The 27233-nt window shown below is 45.9% G+C and overlaps 1 protein-coding gene across 2 annotated transcripts in view; it reads right to left on the reverse strand.

Annotated features, from left to right (window-relative positions):
* Window positions 1–27233, reverse strand: part of tenm1 (teneurin transmembrane protein 1) — a 1787780-nt gene that overhangs the window by 176205 nt on the left and 1584342 nt on the right. For both annotated transcript variants that reach the window (XM_055643570.1, XM_055643571.1), the window contains 4 exons: window positions 26261–26471; window positions 15502–15603; window positions 10120–10314; window positions 5541–5741 (listed from right to left, as the gene is read on the reverse strand). In XM_055643570.1, the coding sequence (XP_055499545.1) occupies window positions 5541–5741; window positions 10120–10314; window positions 15502–15603; window positions 26261–26471 (709 nt within the window). The remainder of the gene's footprint in view (window positions 1–5540; window positions 5742–10119; window positions 10315–15501; window positions 15604–26260; window positions 26472–27233) is intronic.

Raw genomic sequence — 27233 nt, forward strand, 5'->3', positions numbered from 1 at the left:
GACTCGTTAGCACACAACAAAAGCTCATCACTGTACCTCGGTATATGTGACAATAAACCAAACTGTACTGTGCAGTTCCTTAAGCAAAGATGGACAGTGGGACAGGCAGCATCACTGGAGAAATAGGATGGGTGGCGTTTCCAAAAACGTCACCCATCAATTATCTCCAGAGATGCTGCCTGTCCCGCTGAGTTACTCCAGCATTTTGTGTCTATCTTTGGTGCAAACCAGCATCTGCAGTTCCTTCCTACACGGTTTGTAAAGGGCCTGTCCCACTTGGGCAACCTAATCCGCGAGTTCTGGCGAGTTTGCCCTCGAATCATACTCGCAGCATGGTCGACTCGAGGTCGTAGGAGGTCTTCATAATTCTCCTTCATGCTCGAGAGTGGTCTCCGCGTACTCGAGGGCTCAGCTAGGTTGCGGCGTTTTATTCAACATGCTAAAAAATCCCCGCGAGTAAAAAAAGGTTGCCATGGAAAAAATAGATACTTATTTTACTCGTAGGTTTAGTCGTAGTAGGTTTTAGTAGGTCGGCGTGTTAGTTGTAGGTAATCGAGGGTAGTCGAAGGTAGTCAAAGGAGGTCGTCTTCACTCTACACTATTCGGTGTCCAATTTTCCTGAAGTTTGTTGTAGTTAGTCGTTGCTAGCGAAGTTGGTTTTCAACAATGTCGAAGGAGGTTGAAGGAGGTCTTCTACATAGTCGAAGGAGGTCTTCAACATGTCATTTTTTCAAACTCTTCTAAACTTGCCAATTAGGTCGCCCAAGTGGGACAGCCCCTTTAAGCAACCTCCTGTTCAGATTTTATAGTCTGAAGAAGGGTCTCGACCCGAAACGTCGCCCATTCCTACTCTCCGGAGATGCTGCCTATCCCGCTGAGTTACTTCAGCTTTTTGTGTCTATCTTCAGATCATGTAGGATCTCTCTCCCATACACGCCATCCCCTTCCCAACCCAATCGATCTCCCGAGACTTAAAAATAGTTGCTTATATAGGAGTACTTCGCTTCAGGAGTTGCCTGAATAGATCTCACCTACTGATGGTAGTGTGGCCTAACTAGCTGCAATCCATCATGTTACAATTACAACTGTCGAGTGTCAGACACTGTGCAGCTTTATACAGGGTAACCCATGCTACTGCTCTGTGAGTCTTATGTTTGATGTTCCTGGTTTATGCACTTTCTATAAACAGTGTCACGGTGACTCACAATCATTTTAATGACAAATGTCAATGACATTTCAATAAAATGTCCACTGTCTGTGCTATTGTGTGACAGTTATTCATCCATTGAGTTTCTTTGTACTAATTATGTTGATTCTAGTTGGTGCTGCAATAATTACAATGGGAATCAAATTGTGTAGTGCAAGGAAACTGAATAAGTTAATGAACATAATAAATTAATGATCTGAATAAATTAATGACATTTCCAGTACAACAGAATGGAGGTGTAGCAGTGGAGTTGCCGCCTTACAGTACCAAAGACCCTGACTTTGCGTGCTGTCTGTATGGAGTTTGCATGTTCTCCCAGTGACTTGCGTGGGTTTTCTCCGGGTGCTCCATTTCCTCACACACACCAGAGATGTAAAGGTTTGTAGGCTAATTGGCTTGGTATAATTGTAAATTGTTCCCAGTGTGTGTTAGTGTGCGGGGATTGCAGGTCGGCACGGACTCGGTGGGCCGAAGGACATGTTTCCGCGCTGTATCTCTAAACTAAACGTAAGCACATGCAATGAAACACATCGTACAGTTCTGTGGGCCCTATATTTAATGTTCCTGCTTTATGGACTTTCTAGAAACAGGGTCAGGGTGACTCACAATATCACTTTAATGCCAAATATCAATTACATTAAAAAAGATCCACTTTGCACTGGGAGTTCATTAATTTATTAAGACCCCTTGTTCTCAGCTTGTTGATTCCCATTGGTGTTACTGTATTACACTTCATACTTAATTCTTCCTGTTTGGGGTCATGTTACCAAATATTTATCACTGATTGTGGTGTGGTACTGGTGTTTGTAATCCAACACACATGGTGATTACAACTGCTCTCCACTGTCCACATTAACATAAGACATGACTTTAATAAAAGATTGAGCCTGAAGAAGGGTCACGACCTGCAATGTCACCCATTCCTTCTCTCCAGAGATGCTGCCTGACCCGCTGAGTTACTCCAGCATTTTTTGACTATCTTCAATGAGCAATCAAAGCTCTAATCCAGATAATTATTTCAGTAAACTAACAGGTGACTGTTAGTCTGACTGGATGTGACCTGGACTTGGAAGGTTGCTAAAGACAACATCTCATTTATTATAGATGTTGATATGAGAGAAAATGAGTTTGTGTTTAGTTCTGGAGTGATGCAGCCTGGAAATAGGCCCAACTTGCCCACACCGGCCAACATGTCCCATCTACACTAATCCCACCTGACCGCGTGTGACCCATATCCCTCCAAACCTGTCCAATCCATGTACCAATGTACAAATGGTCCTATCCATTATTGGTTATGTTTTAGAGATACAGCATGGAAATAGGCCCTTCGGCCCGTCGAGTTGGGTGATGTGCTTTTGATCAATACAAGAACTTAAGTCGGCACAGTGGTGCAGTGGTAAAGTTGCCGCCTTACAGCAGCAGACATGTGAGTTCGATCCTGACTATGGGTGCTGAGTGTGCGGAGTTTGACCGCTCTCCCCGTGTCCGTGTGCTCCCGTTTTCTCCGGGTTTCCGCTCCGATTTCCTCTCGCACTCCAAAGACGTGCAGGTTTGTAGGTTAATTGTCTTCTGTCAATTGTCTCTAGTGTGTAGGATAGGACCTGTGTACAGGTGATCGTTGATCCACGCGGAGGGCCGAATGGCCTGTTTCCACACTGTATCTCCAAACTGAACCGGGCAAGTGTGTACAGACTCAACGGCCAATAGACGACGATAGGTGCAGGAGTAGGCCATTCGGCCCTTTGAGCCGGCACCGCCATTCACTGCGATCATGGCTGATCATCGACAGTCAGTACCCCGTTCCTGCCCTCTCACCATATCCCCTGACTCAGCTATCTTTAAGACTCATTGCTGGCTATATAAACCTGTAAGGGCCCATTGCGGAGTCTTGACTTGCGCCCTGCCAGTGAATCTATCATGCGGAATTGAAAGACAGCATTGCCCCTGTCCTTACAAAGAGATCTTTTCACACATTGCCAATTATCACCGGCTTCAAGCTCTCTCAATATAACTGTCCGACTCAATCTATTTCCCTCAGTTCCCACTTCCTTGACAAATCCCTCTGCTTTTCAGGTGACTATTTTTAAACCAAGGTTATGGTGTCTTTAATCATGAAATAGATTTGATAAACGAGCAGAGTTGATGCCACCGCGATGAAAACATCATGAAACGATCCAGCAGCGAATGTCAGTGACATCTGTTGTTGGTGGCTCATTGACTGCTTGGCTGCATCCCAGAATTTATCACTTCCATTTAATCTAGATGTCTGCATGCGAATAGATTATGTTAAGAATATTTAAAAATAGAACGCCATTTAGGCTGCTGTATCTTTCCTATCTTTCCAGTGCATTCCTATGTGATAGAATCGTAGAGTAATGCCCCTGTCCCACTTAGGAAACCTGAACGGAAACCCCTGGAGACTTTGCGCCCCACCCAAGGTTTCCGTGCGGTTGCCGGAGGTTGCAGGAGGTTGCAGGTAGTGGAAGCAGGTAGGGAGACTGACAAAAACCTCCAGGAACCGCACGGAAACCTTGGGTGGGGCGCAAAGTCTCCAGAGGTTTCCGTTCAGGTTTCCCAAGTGGGACAGGGGCATAATACAGTGTGGAAACAGGCCCTTCAGCCCAACTTAGGGTGGCATGATGGTGCAGCGATAGAGTTGCTGCCTCACAGCGCCAGAGACCCGGGTTCGATCAGACCACGTCCCTACGGAGTTTGTACATTCTTCCCGTGTCCTGCGTGACTTTTCTCCATGATCTCCGGGTTCTTCCCACTCCAAAGACGTGCAGGTTTGTAGGTTAATTGGCTAGGTATAGTTGTAAAATTGTCCCTGGTGTGTGGATTAATATTAGCGTGTGGGGATCACTGGTCGGTATGGACTCGCTGGGCTGAAGGGCCTGTTTCCACATTGTATCTCTAAACTAAATTAAACATGCCCACAACAACCAACATGTCCCATCTACATTAATCCCACCTGCCTGCGTTTGGCCCATATCCCTCCAAACCCTGCCCTACATATGTACCAGTCTAAATGGTTCTTAAATGTTGCAATAGTACCTGCCACAACCACCTCCTCTGGCAGCTCGTTCCATACATCTACCACCCATTGTGTGGAAAAATCTACCCCTCAGATCCCTATCAAATCTTTTCCCCTTCACCTTTAACCCATGTCGTCTGGTTCTCGATTCCCTAAACGCCCTGTCCCACGGTACAAGTTCATTCAAAGAGTTCTCCCGAGTTTGCCCTGATTCGAACTCAGAGATTTATGGTAATGGCCGCTCGCTGGTACTCGGGGCTCTCGTGGACATTTTTCAACATGTTGAAAAATCTTCACGAGTCTTCCCGAGCTTACCGCGTTTCCCAAGTACCTGCCGTTAGCGTTACGAGCTGCTAAGAGACGTCCCCGAGCTCCGACATACCCGCTACGTTCATTCTATGTGCTTACCTCGAGTTTGATTTTTTTTTTTTTAACTCGGGAGAGCACTTGAATGAACTCGTACAGTGGGACAGGGCCATTACTCTGGGCAAGAGACACTGTGCATCTACCCAGTCTATTCCTCTCATGATTTTGTACACCTCTATAAGATCACCCCTCATCCTCCTGCGCTCCAAGGAATAGAGTTCTAGCCTCCCTATAGCTCAGGCCCTCAAGTCCTGGCAACATATTGTAAATCTTCTCTGCACCCTTTCCAGCTTGACAACGTCTTTCCTCTAACACGGTGTGCAGAACTGAACACAATACTCTAAATGCAGCCTCACCAACATCTTATACAACTGCAACATAATGAAGGAGGGATGAGTAGTTTGTATAATGTTTCATGGAAGAACTTACTGACACTTACCTTTGTGTGAAAAAGGGGCAAAAATAGTGAAGGGAACTTAAAGATGTTAAGGGCCTGTCCCACTGTAGGAGGTAATTCAAGAGTTCTCCCGAGTTAAAAATAAATCAAACACGTGGTAAGCACGTAGAATGTGCGTAGCGGGTACGTCGGAGCTCGGGACGTCTTTTAGCGGCTTGTAACGCTAACGGCAGGTACTCAGGAAACACGGTAAACTTGGGAAGACTCGTGAAGATTTTTCAACATGTTCAATAATGTCCACGAGAGCCTCGAGTGCCTATGAGCGGCTATTACCGTAATTCTCCGAGTTCGAATCAGGGGAAACTCGGGAGAACTCGTTGTCAAGGGGAACACGTGCAAACGCCTTACAGACAGTCCCCGTAGTCAGCATCGAGCCCAGGGCTCTGGCTCTGTAAGGCAGTGACTCTACCGCTGTGTCACTGTGCCAAACACACTATAGACAAGATATATCTCGAGGAGAATTTACATGTAGTTACCTGTGGAGCAGTCAGGCCCAGTCCAGTTGAGGTCACAGTTGCAGGTGTCTGGGTCGGGCAGGAGGGTTCCATGGCCCGAACATTGCTCGTGACAAACTGGAGCCGGCGTTTCACACTTGAGACCTCCCCAGCCAGCAGTACAGTGGCATTTACTCTGCACACACACACCATGTCCTGAACACGTCGGATCCAAGCAGTCTTCTGAAGAATGAAAAATGAAACATCAGTTTGAGACCCCAGTTGTAGACAAAAAATTTATGTTCATATGTTACGATCACAATCACAATCACAATAATACTTTATTAGCCAAGTATGTTTTGCAACATATGAGTAATTTCATTTGCCAAGTCATTCATACAAATAAAAAGCAACGAAACACACAAAATACATTTTAACATAAAGATCCACCACAGTGACTCCTCCACATTCCTCACTGTGATGGAAGGCAAATAAAATTCTAATCTCTGCCCTTCTATGCTCTCCCACGGTCAGGGGCTTCGTGCCCTCCATTGACGGGATGATTTGACTCCCGGAGACGGCAGTGTTTTGGGACCCCCACAGCATCGGGGCGATCAGCTCCTGCATCGGGGGGTTCAGCTACCCCGCGCCGGCGATCGGACCTCGGGTCGGGGCTGGTCGAACCTCTACATCATTGGAGCTTCCCGACTTGCCTCTCCCGCGACTGCGAGCTCTTGATGGTAAGTCCGCAGGCCGCGGTTGGAGCGATCACAGGCAAGTGATCAGCTCCGATGTTACGTCCACGCCGCACGGTGGGGTTCAAATCAGTTCGAGGAGGCCTCCAGCTTCATCGATGGTAGGCCCAGAACGACCAGAGATGCGATCCGGAAAAAAATTCACATCTCCGGCATGGTAAGAAACTGAAAAAAAAGTTTCCCCCTCCCCCTCCCCCCACATAAAACAAACCGGAGACCATTTACACCAACTTTTAACTCACACTAAAAATTAAAAAAAGATGAAAATTAGGCCATTCGGCCCATCGTCTCAGATAAGATGGCCTGATTAGTCATCTGCCACGGCCAAGAGGTGGACAATTGAGAAAAGAGGTACAGTGGACAATGTGTATATGTGAAAGGAGCAAAATTAGGCCATTCGGCCCATTAAGTCTACTCCGCCATTAAATCATGGCTGATCTATCACACCCTACAAACCCCATTCTTCTGTCTTCTCCCCGTAACCCCTGACACCCGTAGTAATCAAGAATATGCCAATCTCCGCCTTAAAAATATACACTGTCGTGGCCTCCACTGCCGTCTGTGGCCGTGAATTCCACAGATTCACCACCCTCTGATGAAAGAGAAACTGGGATAAAGCACCATAAATTGTTGAATAGTGTGCAATCGGAATCTGAACAGGATCGTTAATTGACAACCATTGATACCCTGTTCAAGACTCGGATACAGAGGGTCATATCGAAACAAGGAGGAGCAGAGGAAGAGAGGTTTGCGGAGAGAATCTGAAAGCTTGGAGCCTAGGGGTTTGAAGTCACTGTTCCCAAGTGTGGATGATACTCAAAAGGTCTGAGATTGAGCAGCGTGCAATTTTCATCAGGGCGCAGGGCTGGGAAAAGACATAGGGGTAGGGCAAAGCTGTGAAATTGCAGAGTTGTCCTATTGTATGTAAGATAGTGTTAATATGCGGGAATTGCTGGTCGGCGCGGACCCGGTGGGCTGAAGGGCCTGTTTCCACGCTGAGTCTCTAAACTAAACTAAACTAAACGAAACGAAACAAAACTAAACTAAACTAGTTGATGTCTTAAATAGTCCAAGGTAGACACAAAATGCTGGAGTAACTCAGCAGGTGAGGCAGCATCTATGGAGAGAAGGGATTGATGACGTTTCAGGTCGAGACCCTTCTTCAGACGTGCAAGGGAATGATGCCTCTTGACTTACTTTGCATGACAAAGAAAGTGAAGGAATTCACAATACCAACAATAAATTTTTCCAACGTGTAAAATTCATCTGTATAGAACCTCTACCTGTTTTAGAAACATAGAAACATAGAAAATAGGTGCAGGGGGAGGCCATTCGGCCCTTCAAGCCAGCACCGCCATTCATTGTGATCATGGCTGATCGTCCCCTGTCAATAACCCGTGCCTGCCTTCTCCCCATATCCCTTCACGAGCCCCTAGAGCTCTATCTAACTCTCTCTTAAATCCATCCAGTGACTTGATCTCCACTGCCCTCTGTGGCAGGGAATTCCATAAATTCACAACTCTCTGGGTGAAAATGTTTTTTCTCACCTCAGTCTTAAATGAACTCCCCTTTAATCTAAGACCGTGGCCCCTGGTTCTGGTCTCATCCAACATTGGGAACATTTTTCCTGCATCTAGCTTGTCCAGTCCTTTTGTAATTTTATATGTCTCTATAAGATCCCCCCTCGTCCTTCCAAACTCCAGTGAATACAAGCCTAGTCTTTTCATTCTTTCCTCATATGACAGTCCCGCCATCCCAGGGATCAATCTCATGAACCTATGCTGCACTGCCTCAATCGCAGGGATGTCCTTCCTAATCAGAAGGATGCCCTTCCGTTTTCTATCTGAAGAGAACTTCCCACCTCTCTGCTTTGAAAAATACCTATTTTTTAAATTCTTTGCAAAACCACCAGGCTTCAATGACCTTGTTTTCCCAGAGACAATGCACTAAAAAAGAAATAACAGGCCAACTGCATCCTTTGTCATCACTGCAGTCTATCACCTTGTACAACCGCAGACCTCATGTGTGTGCTGTAGATGCTGTTTTCCCCATAGAGGTCAGGATTAAGATCACTCTCAGATTCCTTGCTTCAGGATCATCCCACACAGCCACTGATAATATCTACATAACTCACGGTTTGCTGCCCAATGCTGCATGAGAGAACTCTGCATGTTCATCCAACCCAGAAACAGGCCCTTCGGCCCAAATTGCCCATGGTGACTAAGATGCTCCACGTACACTTGTCCCACCGGCTCGTGGTAGGCCCATAGGTCACGGGGTGGACGCACAAAATCCATAGAGACAGCGCCCGTAGTCAGGATTGAACCTGGGTCTCTGGCGCTGTAAGGCAGCAACTCTACTGCTGCGCCACTGTGCCGACCTTGTTGACAAAAGCGATGCCGCCCCAGGTAGACAAAAGGTAGAGATTCTCTACAGATGTATTTCACATTGGAAAATTTACTGGCGTATCTTATTATGGAAAAATTGCCTGGGTGGAATAAGACACTGTGAAAAATGAACCAAAGTGTGTAAAACCAATGTAGTCCAGATTAAAGTGTGGAAAGGAACTGCAGATTCTGGTATCTACCGAAGGTGGACATAAAGTGCTGGACTAACTCAGTGGATCAAGCAGTATCTGCAGCACTTTGTATCTGTCTGCGGTACTTAGGCAACAATTCTACCGCTGCACCACACAGTTAAGGGCTTGTCCCACTTTCACGAACTCTGCCGAGTTTGCCCTTGACTCATACTCGCAGCATGGTTGTCACAAGGTCGTAGGAGGTCGTAGGTAGGTCGTAGGAGGTCGTAGGTAGGTCGTAGCAGGTCGTGATGCTAGTCAAGTCAAGTCAAGTTTATTTATCACATACACATACGAGATGTGCAGTGAAATGAAAGTGGCAATGCTCGCCGACTTTTGTGCAAAAGACAAACAACAAAACAACCAAACAAATTATAAACACAATCATAACACACATATTCTTTTACATAATAAATAATGGAAGGAAAAACGTTCTGTAGAGTTAGTCCCTGGTGAGATAGGCGTTTACAGTCTGAATTGCCTCTGGGAAGAAACTCCTTCTCAACCTCTCCGTTCGCACCGCATGGCAACGGAGGCGTTTGCCTGACCGTAGCAGCTGGAACAGTCCGTTGCAGGGGTGGAAGGGGTCTCTCATGATTTTCTTTGCTCTGGAGTTGCACCTCCTGTTGTATAGTTCCTGCAGTGGGGTGAGTGAAGTTCCCATAGTGCGATCGGACGAACGCACTACTCTCTGCAGAGCCTTCTTGTCCTGGGCAGAGCAATTCCCGAACCAGATGGTAATGTTTCCGGACAAGATGCTTTCCACCGCCGCTGCGTAGAAGCACTGGAGGATCCTCGGAGACACTCTGAATTTCCTCAATTGCCTGAGGTGGTAAAGGCGCTGCCTTACCTTACTCACGAGTGCTGAGTCGTGGGTACTCTTGGCATCAAGTAGGTCGGGGCGCTTTTTCTACATGATGAAAAATGTCCACGAGTAAAAAAGATTGTGAATTAGGTCGTGAAAGTGGGACAGGCCCTTTAGAGGTTCTCTCCAGATGTATTTTGTACGTTGGAAATTCACTTGGTATCAACTGAGGTGTTTTATTGTGGAAAGATTGCCCGGGTGAAAGGAACTGCAGATACAGGTATATACTGAATAGGAACAAAGTGCTGGAGTAACTCAGCGGGTCAGGCCGATGTTGCCTGACCGACTGAGTTACTCCGGCACTTTGTGTCTATTTTCAGTACTCTGGATTAATCTGATTTCCAAAATCACAGGACAGATTTTCTTTGGAGACTTGCGAACAATTTCCTAGCCTTCAATCTGTGTTTGCAGCTGGGGACCTACCTTCCTCACAGCTTTCTCCACGGTAGCCAGGAACACAGATGCACATCCCAGCGACGCATGTGCCATGACCGTGGCAGGTTGGATCAATGCACTCATCCCCTGGCACGTCACACTCAGGCCCCTTCCATTCATTGTGGCATAAGCAGTGTCCTCTGTCGTACTGGCCATTGGCACTACACAGTACCGGGCACGAGTCTAGAGACAAGACACAACACATTAAACCTTCACCTACCGAAGCCTTCCAAATTCTTTAGACTTTAGACTTTAGAGAGAAGTGTGGAAACAGGCCCTTCGGTCCATCCAGGCTACACCGACCAGCGATCACCCCGTACACTAACACTATCCCACTACACTACGGACAAATGTACATTTTTTAATGAAGCTAATTAAAACACAAACCTGTAAGTCTTTGGAGTGTGGGAGGAAGCTGCAACACCTGGAGAAAACCCACGAGGTCACAGGGAGAACATACAAACTCTGTACAGACAGCACCCATAGTCAGGATCGAGCCCAGGACTGGTGTTGTAAAGGGGCTGTCCCACTTGGGCGACCTAATTGGCGAGTTTAGAAGAGTTTAAAAAAATGACATGTTGACGACTGGCTATGACTAACTTCGGGAAAATTGGACCGAATAGTGGAGAGTGAAGACGACCTCCTGCGATCTCCTCCGATTATGATCAAGACTATTTACGACTACCTTAGACTACCCTCGATTACCTATGACTAACATGCCGACCTCCTACGACCTACTACGACTAAACCTACGAGTAAAAATGGTATTGATTTTTTCCATGGCGACCTTTTTTTACTCGCGGGCGTTTTCTAACATATTGAAAAAAATGCCGCGACCTAGCTGAGACCTCGAGTATGCGGAGACCACTCTCGAGCATGAAGGAGAGTTACGAAGACCTCCTACGCCCTCGTGTCGACCATGCTGCGAGTATGAGTCGAGGGCAAACTCGCCAGAACTCGCGGATTAGGTCGCCCAAGTGGGACGGGCCCTTAAGGCAGCAACTCTACCACTGTGCCGCACATTCCCTCCAGCTTTCTACCCAGCCACTTCATAATCTTACTAATAGTTTGAATGTTATCAACATTTTGAATAATTCCTCTTGTTCAGGGTAAATGTAACATTGCATGAGGACTTGATCATTATTGGACATTGTTCCTATGGTCCCTATAGCAGAGGATGACAGAGTGACTTGCCCAAGTGTTACAACAGGTCAAATGTAGAAACAAAAAAAGACACATAGTGTCAGGAGTCAAGATAGTTTTATGGTGATACTATCTAGACCAAACGTGGACCCCTTGGGCTCCCCTCCCCCAACACAATGTTCCACCATTCACCCATACACGAGGCGGTGCTCAGTAAAAGTGGCGATCCCGGCCCAGCAACCCTCCCCCAACTGCGCAGGCGCGGCTGACCAGTCCCCGTTGTAACGCCAGTGATCGCCGTTGTGACGCGAGTCAAAATGGCGATCTCAAAATAGCGGCAGTTAAGTCCAGAAACGAAAATGACCCATGAATCTGCCCGTGACCGTACTACGTCTCTTTTTCGTTGAGTGGACTATCTTGGTCGCTATAGGATCTTTGATAAAATCTGCTGAATTCCACTGTTACACCTCCAGCCTACAAAGTCCACAGAACAAAATTGCGCAGAGCGACAATTATCACACTCCAGCAAGCTAGCAATCAGTTTGAGTTATGCTCAATACACATAAACAAGAGAACTGAATAGCCAGTGGTGAAGAAAATTGGTGTTGATAACCTTCACAGTGAGAGGGAGCACACAGATCCTTTCACACAGATGCTCAAGCCTACTATCTTTTAGAAACATAGAAACATTAGAAATTAGGTGCAGGAGTAGGCCATTCGGCCCTTCGAGCCTGCACTGTCATTCAATATGATCATGGCTGATCATCCAACTCAGTATCCCGTACCTGCCTTCTCTCCATACCCCCTGATCCCCTTAGCCACAAGGGCCACATCTAGCTCCCTCTTAAATATAGCCAATGAACTGGCCTCAACTACCCTCTGTGGCAGAGAGTTCCAGAGATTCACCACTCTGTGTGAAAAAAGTTCTTCTCATCTCAGTTTTAAAGGATTTCCCCCTTATCCTTAAGCTGTGACCCCCTTGTCCTGGACTTCCCTAACATCGGGAACAATCTTCCTGCATCTAGCCTGTCCAACCCCTTAAGAATTTTGTAAGTTTCTATAAGATCCCCTCTCAATCTTCTAAATTCTAGAGAGTATAAACCAAGTCTATCCAGTCTTTCTTCATAAGACAGTCCTGACATCCCAGGAATCAGTCTGGTAAACCGTCTCTGCACTCCCTCTATGGCAATAATGTCCTTCCTCAGATTTGGAGACCAAAACTGTACGCAATACTCCAGGTGTGGTCTCACCAAACCCTGTACAACTGCAGTAGAACCTCCCTGCTCCTATACTCAAATCCTTTTGCAATGAAAGCTAACATACCATTTGCTTTCTTTACTGCCTGCTGCACCTGCATGCCTACCTTCAATGACTGGTGTACCATGACACCCAGGTCTCGCTGCATCTCCCCCTTTCCCAATCGGCCACCATTTAGATAATAGTCTGCTTTCCCGTTTTTGCCATCAACTACCCTGTTAAACTTCAACCTGCTTACAATAGTCCTTTCTTTTGACATGAGATCATGGTTGTATAGATTTTTTTGCCTATTATATTCTCGTTTACTTTGCATCTCACACCGTCTGATGCAAGAGGGTGATAATGGCAGCATAACTCATGCGGCGGACATCCCGTCTTATCACACATGCATTCCTTTATACCAAGCTGAGTGAAAGAAAGCGGCACGGTGGCACAGCAGTAGAGCTGCTGCCTTACAGCACCAGAGACCTGGGTTCCATCCTGAGTATGGGTGCTGTCTGTACGGAGTTTGTACGTTCTCCCCGTGACTGTGTGGGCTTTCTCCGGGCGCTCCGGTTTCCTCCCACACTCCAAAGACATGCAGGTTTGTAGGTTAATTGGCTTTGGTAAAATTGTAAAATTGTCCCTGATGTGTGTAGGATAGTGTTAATAGAAACATAGAAAATAAGTGCAGGAGGAGGCCATTTGGCCCTTCGAGCCAGCACCGCCATTCATTGTGATCATGGCTGATCATCCCCAATCAATAACCCATGCCTGCCTTCTCCCCATATCCCTTGATTCCACCAGCCCCTAGAACTCTATCTAACTCTCTCTTAAATCCATCCAGTGATTTGGCCTCCACTGCCCTCTGTGGCAGGGAATTCCACAAATTCACAACTCTCTGGGTGAAAACATTTTTTCTCACCTCAGTGTTAAATGGCCTCCCCTTGGTGTGCGGGGATCACTGGTTGGCACGGACTCAGTGGGCTGAAGGGCCTGTTTCCGTGCTGTATCTCTATTTACTGGCATGTCGTTCAGTCTAGAACACATTGCAATCTGCTTTGAATCAGTGTGCTGACTTGTCTATTCCAGATGCTTAATTAGTTTCTAAAGCCTCTGTCAGAAATTGATAACCTCTACCCCAACAGATCTGAAGTGACTATTGGTCTTGTTTCTGGGAACTTTTGTGAAATAATCCTACTTCTTAGTCACCATTTCACATTTTTGTGTACTTGTGGTATGACTTGCGTTGTTCAGGTCACCTCTCTCCATTCTCCACCGATGCTGTCCATTCAGTAACTGCCGGAGACACAAGCAACTGCAGATGCTGGTTTTGTGTTCAAACCGCAAAGTACTGGAGTAACTCACTGAGTCAGGCAGCATCTGTGGAAGAACGGGTTGGGCGATGTTTCGGGTCGGGACATTTCTTCATACTGGAGTCTGACCCGAAACATTATCTATCCATTCCTTCCATGGATGCTGCCTGACCTACTGTGTTACACCAGCACTTTGTGTTTTACTCAAAAAAAACGTTGCCTGGACAATGCTTTCTTGTTATTCCTGCATAGGAGCAAAGAAACGTTTATTGCCGACTCTCACTGGCCTGCCATGCTATTCCCTCGTTTCTCTTCAAGTTAGTACGGCTGCTTGCTGTACGGTTTGATAACTAACAATTGCGCAGCACAATACATTCTGTGGTAGCTTCAAGTAACCCTTGCATTCCCTACCCCCACCCTAGTCGCCGTACTAGTTTCACTGTCGTCCTCCTGAGTTTCACTGTTTGTATCTACTAGTTATAATAATAATAATAATAATAATAATAATAATAATCTTATTTATATAGCACATTTTTAGTCAACTTGCATTGACCCCACAGTGCTTCACATAATTACATTACATTTACACACAGGCAAAGGTGGGTGAAGTGTCTTGCCCCAAGGACACAACGACAGTATGCACTCCAAGCAGGAGTTATCACCTTCCCCACAGCCAACAATGGACCACTGTGGGCTCCACTATTCCTTCATCGTCGCTGTAAGAATAAGGGGTAAGCCATTTAGAACGGAGATGAGGAAATACTTTTTCTCACAGAGAGTTGTGAGTCTGTGGAATTCTCTGCCTCAGAGGGCGATGGTGGCCGGTTCTCTGGATACTTTTCAAAAGAGAACTAGAAAGAGCTCTTAAAGATAGTGGAGACAGGGGATATGGGGAGAAGGCAGGAACGGGGTAATAATAATAATAATAATAATAATAATAATAATAATAATAATAATAATAATAATAATAATTTATTTATAGAGCACTTTAAAAACAAACATAGCTGCAACAAAGTGCTGTACATCACTAATCATTGACAAAAAATTGATTGTGGATGATCAGCCATGATCACATTGAATGGCGGCGCTGGCTCGATGGCTTACTCCTGCACCCATTGTCCATTGTCTATTGGCTTTGATTTGCATATCGTTCAGTCATTTGTTTTATGTACTTTATATCTGTCGTCTCCATCTCTCCTGACTCTCAGTGTGAGGAAGGGTCTCGATGTGAAACGTCACCTATTCCTTTTCACCATAGAAGCTGCCAGACCTGCTGAGTTACTCCAGCTTTTTGTGTCTGTCTCCGGTGTAAACCAGCATCTGCAGTTCCTTCCTACTCACGTTATTCCCTCGTGTCTCTTCAGGTTAATAAAGGTGCCGCGAGGCTAGATAAATAATAATCGCAGGGCACAATACATTCATGACCGACAAAACATGTTGGAGTAACCTAGCGGGACAGGCAGCATCTCTGGATAGAAGGAATGGGAGGTGTTTCGGGTCGAGAGAAGGGACTCGACCCATAACATCACCCCGTTCCTTCCCTCCAGAGATGCTGCCTGTCCCGCTGAGTTACACCTGCGTTTTTGCGTCTATCTTCAGTGCAAACTAACATCTGCAGTTCCTTCTTACACAATGCATTCATGTTTGCCCTGCAGCGTGCCTCAGTTAGCTTTACCTCTCGCACAGTCGGGTCCAATGAATCCTGGAAAACAGTGGCAGTGTCCAGACACGCACTCTCCATTTCCATTGCAATTGGTAGAACATTCATCCATTGATTCTACAAACAATAAAAATAAATGTCCCATGGTTAATTCAGTGCATAAATCCACTTCCATTTTCCCCTTCAGAAAGAAAGAAATAGATTTGAATTAAAGTTACCAAACTGTGGTGAGCGCCTGACATCGTAATATCCCTACATTAAATCTGGAGTCAGCAACATAAATCTTCATAAAGATTCATTCTCTAGACACTTCAGTCCAGGGCTCTTGATGGATTATATTCTGAACACAAAATCAACTCTTTCGAGTTCATGCCAATTTTGTTTCCCAGGAAGAAAACCCGCTTTCCAATCATTCTTATAGGATCATAGAGTGATACAGCATTGAAACAGCCCTTCGGCCCAACCTGCCCACACCGGCCAACATGTCCTTCATCATCCTTCATCATGCCCCAGTTACAGTAGTCCCACCTGCCCGCGTTTGGTCCATATCCCTCCAAACCTGTCCTATCCATGTGCCTGACTGTCTAACTGTTTCTTAAACGTTGGGATTGTCCCTGCCTCAACTACCACCTCTGGCAACTTATTCCACACACCCACCACCGCTTGTGTGAAAATGTTACCCCTCAGATTCCTATTAAATCTTTCCCCCTTCACCTTAGACCTATGTCCTCTGGCTTTTCTTCTAATTTTTTTTCCTTTCCTATTTCCCAGTTCTTTGCGGAATTGAGACACTTACGGTAATTAACAACAGGATGGATGGAGGCAGCAATGCAATAAAATACCTTAGATTCCAAACAGCCATAAAGGGTGTAAGAATATAGATCCAATTGTTAATGAGGGCCTGAGGCATCCTGAGAGAGGCTCTATTGGTCTGCAGGGTGAGACTGAAACAATATGTGCAGGTCAATTAAGTTATTAGTCCAGAATTAGCCATTTGTATTTATTATGGGCTTCTAGCATAAGCAATCCCTGAAGACGAGGAGGCCAATGAAGAAATAAAATAAAGAGCAGGCACAGGTAATGTTTGAGGAGTTTTAACTTGCCAGACGTTTAGGGGAAGATGGTCCATTCACCGTCTAAAAAGGCAAGGTGCAATATTAACACGCGCTGTAAATAAATAAATAGCAGCGCAACACCTTCAGTTTAGTTTAGAGATACAGCGTGGAAACAGGCCCTTTGCTCAACCGGGTTCATACTGACCAGCGATCCCTGCACACTCGGGACAATTTACATTTATACCAAGCTAATTAACCGACAAACCTGTACGCCTTTGGAGTGTGGGTGGAAACCGATGATCTCGGAGAAAACCCACGCGGGTCACGGGGAGAAGATGCTGACAAAGCACCCTTTGTCAGGATCGAACCTGGGTCTCTGGTGCTGTGAGGCATTACCACTATGCCACCGTGCTGCCTACAACCTACAACCTTGTTGAAGTTATTAATCTGTCTTTAGGCATTCATGTGGGAAAAGCCTTAATATTATTAAATATAAGTTCATAAGTTATAGGAGCAGAATTAGGCCAGAGACCCATGTTCGACCCTGGCCTCGGATGCTGTCTGTGTGGTGTTTACATGTTCTCTCTGTGACCTCGTGGGTTTCCATCAGGTGCCCCGGTTTCCTCCCACATTCCAAAGACGTGGGTTTTGTAGGTTAATTGGCCTCAGTAAAACTAATGCATAGGTAATGGAGGCAAAAGTGGGATAATATTTTTCTTCTACTTGCGTATGGCGTGCACAGCCTAAAGTTGTCGGACAACTTGTTCTATTTGATCTTATTTGATTGTGCACGCCAGGTTGATTGCATTTGTCGAAACAGGGCGGACCAAGTGAAGGTTGCAATCTCCCACCCCGGGATAATATTGAACTAGCGTGAACAGGTGACCGCTGGTCAGCATGGACTCGGTGGGCTGAAGAAGGGTCTCTACCCAAAATGTCGCCCATTCCTTCTCTCCAGAGATGCTACCTCTCCCGCTGAGTTACTCCAGCATTTTGTGTCTATCTTCAGTGGACTGATGGGGGCCTGTTCCCATATAGTATCTCTAAACTAAACTACAAGAAGGGATGATCTCCTTCCACAGTGTGAACATTCTGTGATTCAGTGATCGTATGTTAAAGTCAAAATGGTGAGTAACCTACAGACAGCATTGCACCTGTGTATCTGCTTCCCTTTATTTGTTTAGTTTAGAAAATGCAGTGTTGAAACAGGCACTTCAGCCCACCGAGTCCGCACCGACCAGCGATCACCCAGTACACCGGTTCTATCCTACACTCCAAGTACAATTTACAGAAGTCAATTAACCTACAGGTTAACCTGAACGTCTTTGGAATGTGGAAGGAAACCGGAGCACCCGGAGAAAACCCACGCAGGTCACAGGGAGAACGCACAAACTCTGTGCAGACAGCACCCGTAGTCATGATCGAACCTGGGACTCTGGCACTGTGAGGCAGCAACTATCGCTAGGCAGCCGTGCCGCCCTGGAGATAAGTGTGATGTGCGTTGCTGGGCAAATGACTCCCGTGCATTTTGTGGACTGGCTGTCTCTCTCTCCATTCCTCCCCCTTCCCAGTTCTCCAACCAGTCTTACTGCCTCCAACTACATTATCTCTGTTTGCTTTGTTGTTACCTTCTCCCAGCTCACAATTCCACATTTTCCCTGAACTCCATTCCCTTTGTCTTGTTTTCACACCTCACACTTCCTTATCTATGTATCTCCCTCACCCCTGACATCAGTCTGTAGAAGGGTCTTGACCCGAAACGCCACCCATTTCTTCTCTCCAGAGGTGCTGCCTGTCCCGCTGAGTCACTCCAGCATTTTGTGTCCATCTTTTATGTACCTATGATGTCTCTGTGGTAGAGTGAGCGATTGTTAGATGCAGTGCCCATCAACGCTTCTTAACACCTTTAAAAAAGAAAACTTACAAGGCTTTCTACTTTTCGACCACTAGACACCTCTACATTTGCAGCCACCTTTAGTGGTGAAACTGTGTAGAAATTATTCATGAGAATGAGATACTTTTGCCTAAAGTGACAATGGCATAGCTGCTAACAGCATATTAGCCAAATGATTAGACTGCATCATAGAAGACCAACCACATTTATCAAATGGAAGATTAAATCAATTTTTAGCTCCTTAAGATTCATAAGATCAAATAAAGCGTTATGAGGAGTTCGCTATAGCTAATGAACAAACTCAGCCTAAACTGTCAAAATTCTGTGGAAAATTAAATGAATACAGTTATTTAAAAATATAACAAGTATTTTGTTGGTCTAGCCTCTTATTAAATATTGAAAATTTAATAGTGTTGATTCTTTTCAAATGATTGAAGTTATGTCAAGGATTTTGTTGGTCATAGCCACATCTTTGCGGCTTTATTTTTTATTGAAAGTGAGTTATTAATAGTCAGGAGTTTTGACCTGTTGTGAAATATTACTCCTTTGAAACATGACAATGGTGAAGGCTTGGATGTTAGATGTAGAGGATGTTTCCATAGTGGGAGAGTCTAGCTAGAGGTCATAACCTCAGAATTAAAGGACGTTCATTTACTTCCGGTGGCGCTGGTGCCAGCAGCCTCCACCTACAGCCCGGTATCTTTTTGTTTTTTTGTTTATTTAGTTATGTAAAAGGCTTTATTTTTTATTTGTATGGCAGATTGGATACAGTGAGGATATATAATCAGTCAGGAGTTGGATTGGCGCGGCCTTTCCTGCCAGGATCGACTGCAGCGGCGGGTGAAACATCGCGGGGCTGGTGATGCCTTACCTCGCCGTCTGAAACTGGACCTGCTGCACCGACATCCTGGAGCTGCGGTTTGCGGAGCTCCCAACGCGGACGGCGCTGATGGACAGCGCGGGGTCCTGTGACTCTGCCCGGCTCGGCCTGTGGAGAGGAGCTGCAGGGCGGGAGAGGAGGTCCGTTGAGGAGGAGGATGCCACTAGTGGCGTCGGCGTTCCAGTCTAGGGCCTGAACATCGGGCCACCCGGGGCGGTGACTGCGGGTGCATAAGGCCCCGACCTCAGGAGGGGAGGCTGGCTGGACTATGGGCCATCCTCACCTCATTTAGGTTATGTTGTGTCGTGGACTTTCTGTGAGGAGAAATTTCAATTTTATTTTTAACATGTTTTATTATTTATTTATTATTTTTAGTCAGGGAAATGGAGACAATGGTGAATACAATACAATACAATACAATTTAGGAAGGAGATGAGGAGAAATTTCTTTAGTCAGATGGTGGTGAATTTGTGGAATTCTTTGCCGCACAAGGCTGTGGAGACCAAGTCAGTGGATATTTTTAAGGCAGAGACGGATAGAGTCTTGATTAGTACGGGTGTCAGAGGTTTTGGGGAGAAGGCAGGAGAATGGGGTTAGGAGGGAGAGATAGATCAGCCATGATTGAATGGCGGAGTAGACTGGATGGGCCGAATGGCCTAATTCTACTCCTATCACTTATGACCTTCAGATAATATGATCCATTCGCAAAGCAGGTATTAATACTAAGGACCAGCACCAAGGCGAATTGAGTAAAAGCACAGAGTACAGATCAGAATGTGATTCTTCCAGCAGCAACTTTAACGTCGTCAAATCAACTTTATTTGTCACATACACATACAAGATGTGCAGTGAAATGAAAGTGGCAATGCCTGCAGATTGTGCTAAAACTACAGAACAGAATAGAACAGAATCAGTATTTACATGTTAGAAAATATTTTTTTACAAAAGACACAACAGTAAATTAGTCCCTGGTGAGATAAGGGATCGGGGGGTATGGAGAGAAGGCAGGTACAGGATACTGAGTTGGATGATCAGCAATGATCATATTGAATGGCGGTGCAGGCTCGAAGGGCCGAATGGCCTACACCTGCACCTATTTTCTATGTTTCTATGTAAACAGTTATTAATTTATGAATTTGAGATTAATACTTAGAATTGTAGATTGTCTATGATACTGATAAGTAGCCATGGTTAAGATAGACACAAACTGCTGGAGTAACTGAGCGGGTCAGCAGAGGAAAAAGGATAGGTGACGTATTTGGGTTGGGATCCTGGTTCAGACTCATCTCCCCGCTTTGCGTCTATCTTTGGTATAAACCAGCAGCTGCAGTCTTTGTTTCTGCAAGTAGTCACGCTTGCTCACTGTAGATATAAAGTTTTGACTGGGTAGACAGGAATAGATAGATTGAATGCACATGGTGAGGAATAGATGGGGCAATGCACTGCGTTTTATTTTACCCAGAGTAAGGGGATCATGAACCATAAGACACAGGTATAAGATGAGAGAGGACAGATTTAATAGGAACCTGAGGGACAGTGCAATTTTGAACTGAAGGTGGAAACTTGGAGAAGGGTTTGAAGGGCATTAGGGAAACTAAAGGGCCTGTCCCACTTAGGCGATTTTTCAGCGGACGGCCAGCGACTGTCAAGTTGCCGGCAGTCGCCTGAAATACGTGCAACTGGAGCGGCGACTGGCGGAGTGGAACACACACACACAAACACATCGCTTCCTTCACCAGCCCGTTATTCAGGCGGGGGACAGGGCAAGTGGGGGAGCTCTGTCTAAACAATTCACATGATGCAAAGCCAAGGTGAAACACACACACACCGCGATGAACAGGAAGGTTGGCGCTGTAAAAAGATAACTAAAACACAATGTATGGTAAGTCTTTTAAAAGAGGGGGGAGGTAGGGGAGAGGAGGGGAGAAGGAGTGGAGACAACTTTTGATTAGCCAGAGATACACGGCTGTGAATCTTGGCGGACATTTAACTTTATCCTTGGTTCTGAAAACTACTGTTTTCCTTGTGCCAATGAAATTCACCGAAACAACTACTGCTTCCTGGCAACCTTTTTCGAGAATTCCCGCTACTCCCCCAAATCCAGCTTCCACACAGTGAATGATTCAATGATACGTCATTGTCACATGTAGCGTAGGTACAGTGAAATGCTTTGCTTTGTATACAATCCGGTAAAGTCACACAGTGAACAGTCACCACGTTTACAGGGCCGATAAAGTTACTAATGCTTTTTTGAACAGTCTTATCTTCTGCTTGCAGTTGCGAACTGTGTTACTGCCACACGAGCCCGCAGGTGTTTCCCCCTTGTTCTCAGCGTCTCCGCTGAGTCCCACTTCATTCCTGGCAGCCCCTTGCCGGGTCCCCCCTACGCTCTCGCTTCCACACCCTCAGTATTTTGGTGTCCCCCCCCCTGGTTCCCCCTGTGTTCCCCCCCCCCCCCCCTGGTCCCCCCCAAAGATTATATAGCAGAGCAAGATGCGCCACTTTGCCAAAAAAGCGTAGTATGACATGGGTATAGCATGACGCCATTTTATTGAGCTGCATTTTACAATAATATTAATAACATTTCCAATAATATGAACTAAATATGTGAAGTGATCGATTATATATGACACACTTTTCCCTGCAACACTGACTACACCAAAGATGATAGAGGGGATCAATCTTTGGAACGGATTACACCAAAGATACTAGAGGAGCATTGCCCGTTGCCTCGGGAGCGCTGACGCTTGAGGCTCTCCCGCCGGCCACCTTCATCTGGTATCGGGGGGGATCGAGAATCAGTCCTGGATCAACTCAGGAGTGGAGGAGACGTCCTCTTCCCCCAAAGATACTAGAGGAGCCTCTAGTATCTTTGCTTTTCCCTGCGACCTGATGTAAGAGCAGATTGTAGAACAGTGGAGTCCGTCCCCGCTACCAAAGATGTCGCGTTTGGCATAAACAAATGGCGGCCGTGACGTTCCGTTACATACTACACGTCAGCCCACTGGATTTCGGAGGAGTGGTCTATCTTTCTCTGCTCTATAATCTTTGGTCCCCCCCTTCATTCCTGGTGGCCCCCTCGCTCCCCCTCGCTCTCGCGACAGCCCACTCCTGTTTGCTGGTTTAGTATCTAAATAAGAAGCACACAGATGAAAACTGGAGATAAAAAACAAAGACTGCTTTAGTTTAGCTGACACCAAACCGGGGAAGCATTCGGCTCATCCAAATTGTAACACAAGTGAAATATTTAGCGGGCAGAGCACCAGTCTTTGGATCAATACGTCAGGGAGAGAGGCACAAGTTATATTTCATCTGAACTACCGCACACAGCCATGGAAGGATATTATTCACCTTGAAATGATGAAGCCTGGGGTATGCAGTGTGATCACATACATTAGTAAGCTGATTCATATGGGAATTGGTTTATTATTTCTTCTATTGGATTACTTTGAAGCATGTTTTACTTAGGGCGATGTTCTGTAATATTGCTAATAATGGCAAACAGAGAGTTTAGGCAAAACTCACAGACAAAGGGGTTGAATTCCTTTGAGAGCAATTTCTTGCTCACAAAAGAGCAGTTACTGCTCTTCAAAGAATTTCGCTTGTGCTTCTGACGGGATGAAGTTCACAAAATCCAAGTCATTTTAAATGAAAGCTGCACACAAAATCCATCCTGTGATGCTCTGTCCATCAATGTTACTGGCTTGCATTGGGACGCAACATGCTTATGCCCACTTTAGTTTAGTTGAGAGATATAGCATGGAAACAGGCTCTTCGGCCCATACTGACCATCGATTGCCCCTTCACACAAATTCTACGTTATCCAACTTTTACATCCAGTCCCGACACACTCAGGGGCAATTTACAGAGGTCAACTAACCTACAAACCCGCACGTCTCTGGGATATGGTAGCGACTGGGGCACTTGGAGAAAAACCCCAGGCAGTCACAGGGAGAACATGCAACCACCTGGGGTCAGGGTCGAACCCGGGCCTCTGGTGCTGTGAGGTCAGTGGCGTAGCGTGGGGGGGCCAGAGGGGCAGTTGCCCCGGGCGCTAAATTTTTAGGGGCGCAAAAAAATTGTTGAATAATTTTTTAAAATAAAATTAAGAGGCCCGGGGAGCCGTTGGAGCGAGGAGGGGTTACCTGGAGCTGTGAGTAAAAAACAGCGTTCAGGCCGGCTGGAAACATTCATAGAAACCCTAGAAACCCCGCCCCCACCCCCGAAAATAGGTGCAGGAGTAGGACCAAAACTTTAAACGGGGCGCTCAAAACCCACCCTTGCCACTGAGCATCAGCTCACCAGCCGCTTCACGGTATGATCATGGGTTCAAGGCTGGAAACATCATAGAACTCTGTAAATAGGTGCAGGAGTAGGCCATTCGTTCGAGCCTGCGCCGCCATTCAATATGATCACGGCTGATCATCCAACTCTGTATCCTGTTTTCTCCATACCCCCTGATCCCTTTAGCCACAAGGGCCACATCTAACTCCCTCTTAAACATAGCCAATGAACTGGCCTCAACTACATTCTGTGGCAGAGAATTCCAGAGATTCACCACTCTCTGTGTGAAAAATGTTTATTTGACAATCAGTTCCATGAAGCATGTTTTACCTCGGGCAACAGTCTGTATTACTGTAACAGAGAGTTTAGGCAAAATGCTCAACAAAGGGGTTGGTTAGCTTAAAAGCAAACAGAGTTAACTGAATGTGTCGGAAGGAACTGCAGCTGCTGGTTTATATTGTAGGCACAAAATGCTGGAGTAATTCGGCGGGTCAGGCAGCATCTGTGGAGGGGAGGAAAGGGTGACGTTTTGGGTCAAGACCCTTCTTCAGAGTTAACTGTTGTTTGTAGATTAGGGATGAAGTGCAAGCTTATTGATTATTTAGTGCCGCTGCCAATGAGCTCACTAGACTTCACCTCTAGGGTCATGTTTCCAGAACAGAGACGGTTTCTCAAGGAGGACTCTCTCTAACTTCTACAGGTGCACAGTAGAGAGCATGCTGACTGGTTGCATCGTGGCTTGGTTCAGCAACTTGAGCGCCCTGGAGAGGAAAAGACTACAAAAAGTAATAAACACTGCCCAGTCCATCATCGGCTCTGACCTTCCTTCCATCGAGGGGATTTATTGCAGTCGCTGCCTCAAAAAGGCTGGCAGTATCATCAAAGACCCACACCATCCTGGCCACACACTCATCTCCCCGCTACCTTCAGGTAGAAGGTACAGGAGCCTGAAGACTGCAACGACCAGGTTCAGGAATAGCTACTTCCCCACAGCCATCAGGCTATTAAACCTGGCTCGGACAAAACTCTGATTATTAATAACCCATTATCTGTTATTTGCACTTTATCAGTTTATTTATTCATGTGTGTATATATTTATATTATGGTATATGGACACACTGATCTGTTTTGTAGTAAATGCCTACTATGATCTGTGTGCTGAAGCAAAGCAAGAATTTAACGGACACATGACAATGAACTCACTTGAACTTGAACTTGACACGATACTCTGAAAAATCTTCAAGTCAAGCTGTTGTAAGGAGTTACTGACAAACGTTTTCAACAAGCTTTTGTGGTTGAAGGTTGTATGAGAAAGTATTTATTTGGTGCTGTTCAGTTGTAGTTTTACTGTTGTTATAATAAATGTTTTTTCTCTTGCTTTTATATTGTTTAAGTGTTTGTCCTCCATTATCAAATAATCGAAACGTGCTCATATTTCGTGACAATCTTTGACACCAAGCAGATGCTCTGAGGTAAATAGCACCCGAGCGTGCCTGGAACGGTTTTCTGATCGTCCATAGTTGTCGGAGAGATTATCAACGGTGTTATCGCCCGAGATGCGCCGCGCAGGGCGAGAAGAATCCCGGGATGCGCCGTGGAGCCGAACAACAGGCAGGCTGAGACCAACCCAGCGGGCAAGCCGCCGAGAACAAAGAAGGACCCCATACCTGAGGATGGATGTGCTGGTGCTGGAGAGGGTCCAGAGGAGGTTTACGAGAACGATGCCAAGAAAGAGCAGGTAAACATATGATGAGCATTTGACGGCACTGGGCCTGTACTCGCTTGGATTTAGAAGAATGAGGGGGGATCTCATTGAAACGTACCGAATAGTGAATAGCTTGGATACAGTGGATGTGGCGAGGATGTGTCCACTGGTGGGAGAATCTGGGACCAGAGGTCATAGCCTCAGAATTAAACTACGTTCCTTTAGGAAGGAGATGAGGAGGAATTTCTTTAGTCAGAAGGAGGTGAGTCTGTGGAATTCATTGCCACAGAAGGCTGTGGAGGCCGCCAATGTATATTTTTAAGCCAGAGAGTCTTGATTGCATTTCGTTGTACTCTACTCTACTTGTATTTCGAAAATGCATTTTGTTGTCTCTGTACTGTACACTGACAATGACAATTAAAATTGAATCTGAATCTGAATCTGAATCTGATTAGTACAGATGTCAGGGGTTATGGAGAGAAGGCAGGAGAATGGCATTAGGAGGGAGAGATAGATCAGCCATGATTGAATGGCAGAGTAGACTTGATGGGTTGAATGGCCTAATTTCATTCCTATCACATGAACTTACGTGGATCGAGCAGGTGCTACCCGTGGCCACGAGCGCCGTTAGGCCTGGTTCGGCGCTGCGAGAAGATAAGACTGTGCTAAGAGCTTTGTCGGAACCAGAAACGTGCCGACTCTTTGTGTTCTGCCTAGGTGAAGCCTGCCATATGATTTTACCCGATTGTATGCAAAAACAAAGAATTCCACTGTACCTGGGTGGCAATAAAGTACCTTTGAATCATTGAATCTAAGATTGGCCTTAATATCAAATCATGCATTAAACACATGTAGAAATCATTCCAATTCAAAGGTAAAATTATTTAGAAGAACTTTTTGTACATAATTTGTATATATATATATATATATTATATATATAATTGATGATACCTCACCTATTACAGACGTCAGTACAAAGACCTGTTCCACCTTCTTCCCATCATTGTAGAAGGCAAAGTGCCATGTTCCTGCATCCATATATTCGATGAATCCGGCCTCCTGAAGGGTCATCAGTATTAAATTCTGAGGTGTGTTCTTCGATTTCTCCGACGTTTTCACTTCATGCTTAATCAACTGCTTTCCATCCAAGAGCTTCACAAAATCAAACTGTGAAGGTACAAATTCATTTAATAATTGACTTCACAACTCAGAATTTCCACAGGTTGTAGACACACACCTTTATGGCTTAGCTTAGTTCAGTTTCAATATACAGCATGGAAAACAGGCCCTTCGGCCCACTGCCCAGGGATCACCCACGCACTAGCTCTATCCCGCGCTCTACGGACAATTTACAGAGGCCAATTGAACTGCAAACCCGTGCGACCTTGGGATGTGGGAGGAAACCAGTGTGCCCGGAGAAAACCCACGCAGTCGCTGAGAGAATGCGGCATGGTGGCACACTGGTAGAGTTGCTGCCTTACAGCGCCAGAGATCCGGGTTCGATCCTGACTATGGGTGCTGTCTCTATGGAGTTTGTACGTTCTTCCCATGACCATAAACAGGGATTCATTCCCCTCTTCCATTATAGATGAGGCTCTCACTAGGGTCCTCGATATCCCACAGCTTTGCTCTTGCTCCCCCTCCCCCCCCCATTCGTAACAAGGACTGAGTCCCCCTTATCCTCACATCCACCCCCTCAGCCATCACATACAGCACGTAATCCTCCAATATTTTCGCAACCTCCAACGGGATTCCACTACTGGCCACATCTTCCCATCTCCACCCCTTTCTGCTTTCCGCAGAGACCGTTCCCTCTGCAACTCCCCGGTCAATTCATCCCTTCCCACCCAATCTACCCCCTCCCTGGGTACTTTCCGCTGCAACCACAGGAGATGCAACACCTGTCCCTTTACCTCTCCCCTCGGCTCC

Source organism: Leucoraja erinacea, chromosome 12 (assembly GCF_028641065.1).
Source record: "Leucoraja erinacea ecotype New England chromosome 12, Leri_hhj_1, whole genome shotgun sequence".
NCBI classification, from domain to species: Eukaryota; Metazoa; Chordata; class Chondrichthyes; order Rajiformes; family Rajidae; genus Leucoraja; species Leucoraja erinaceus.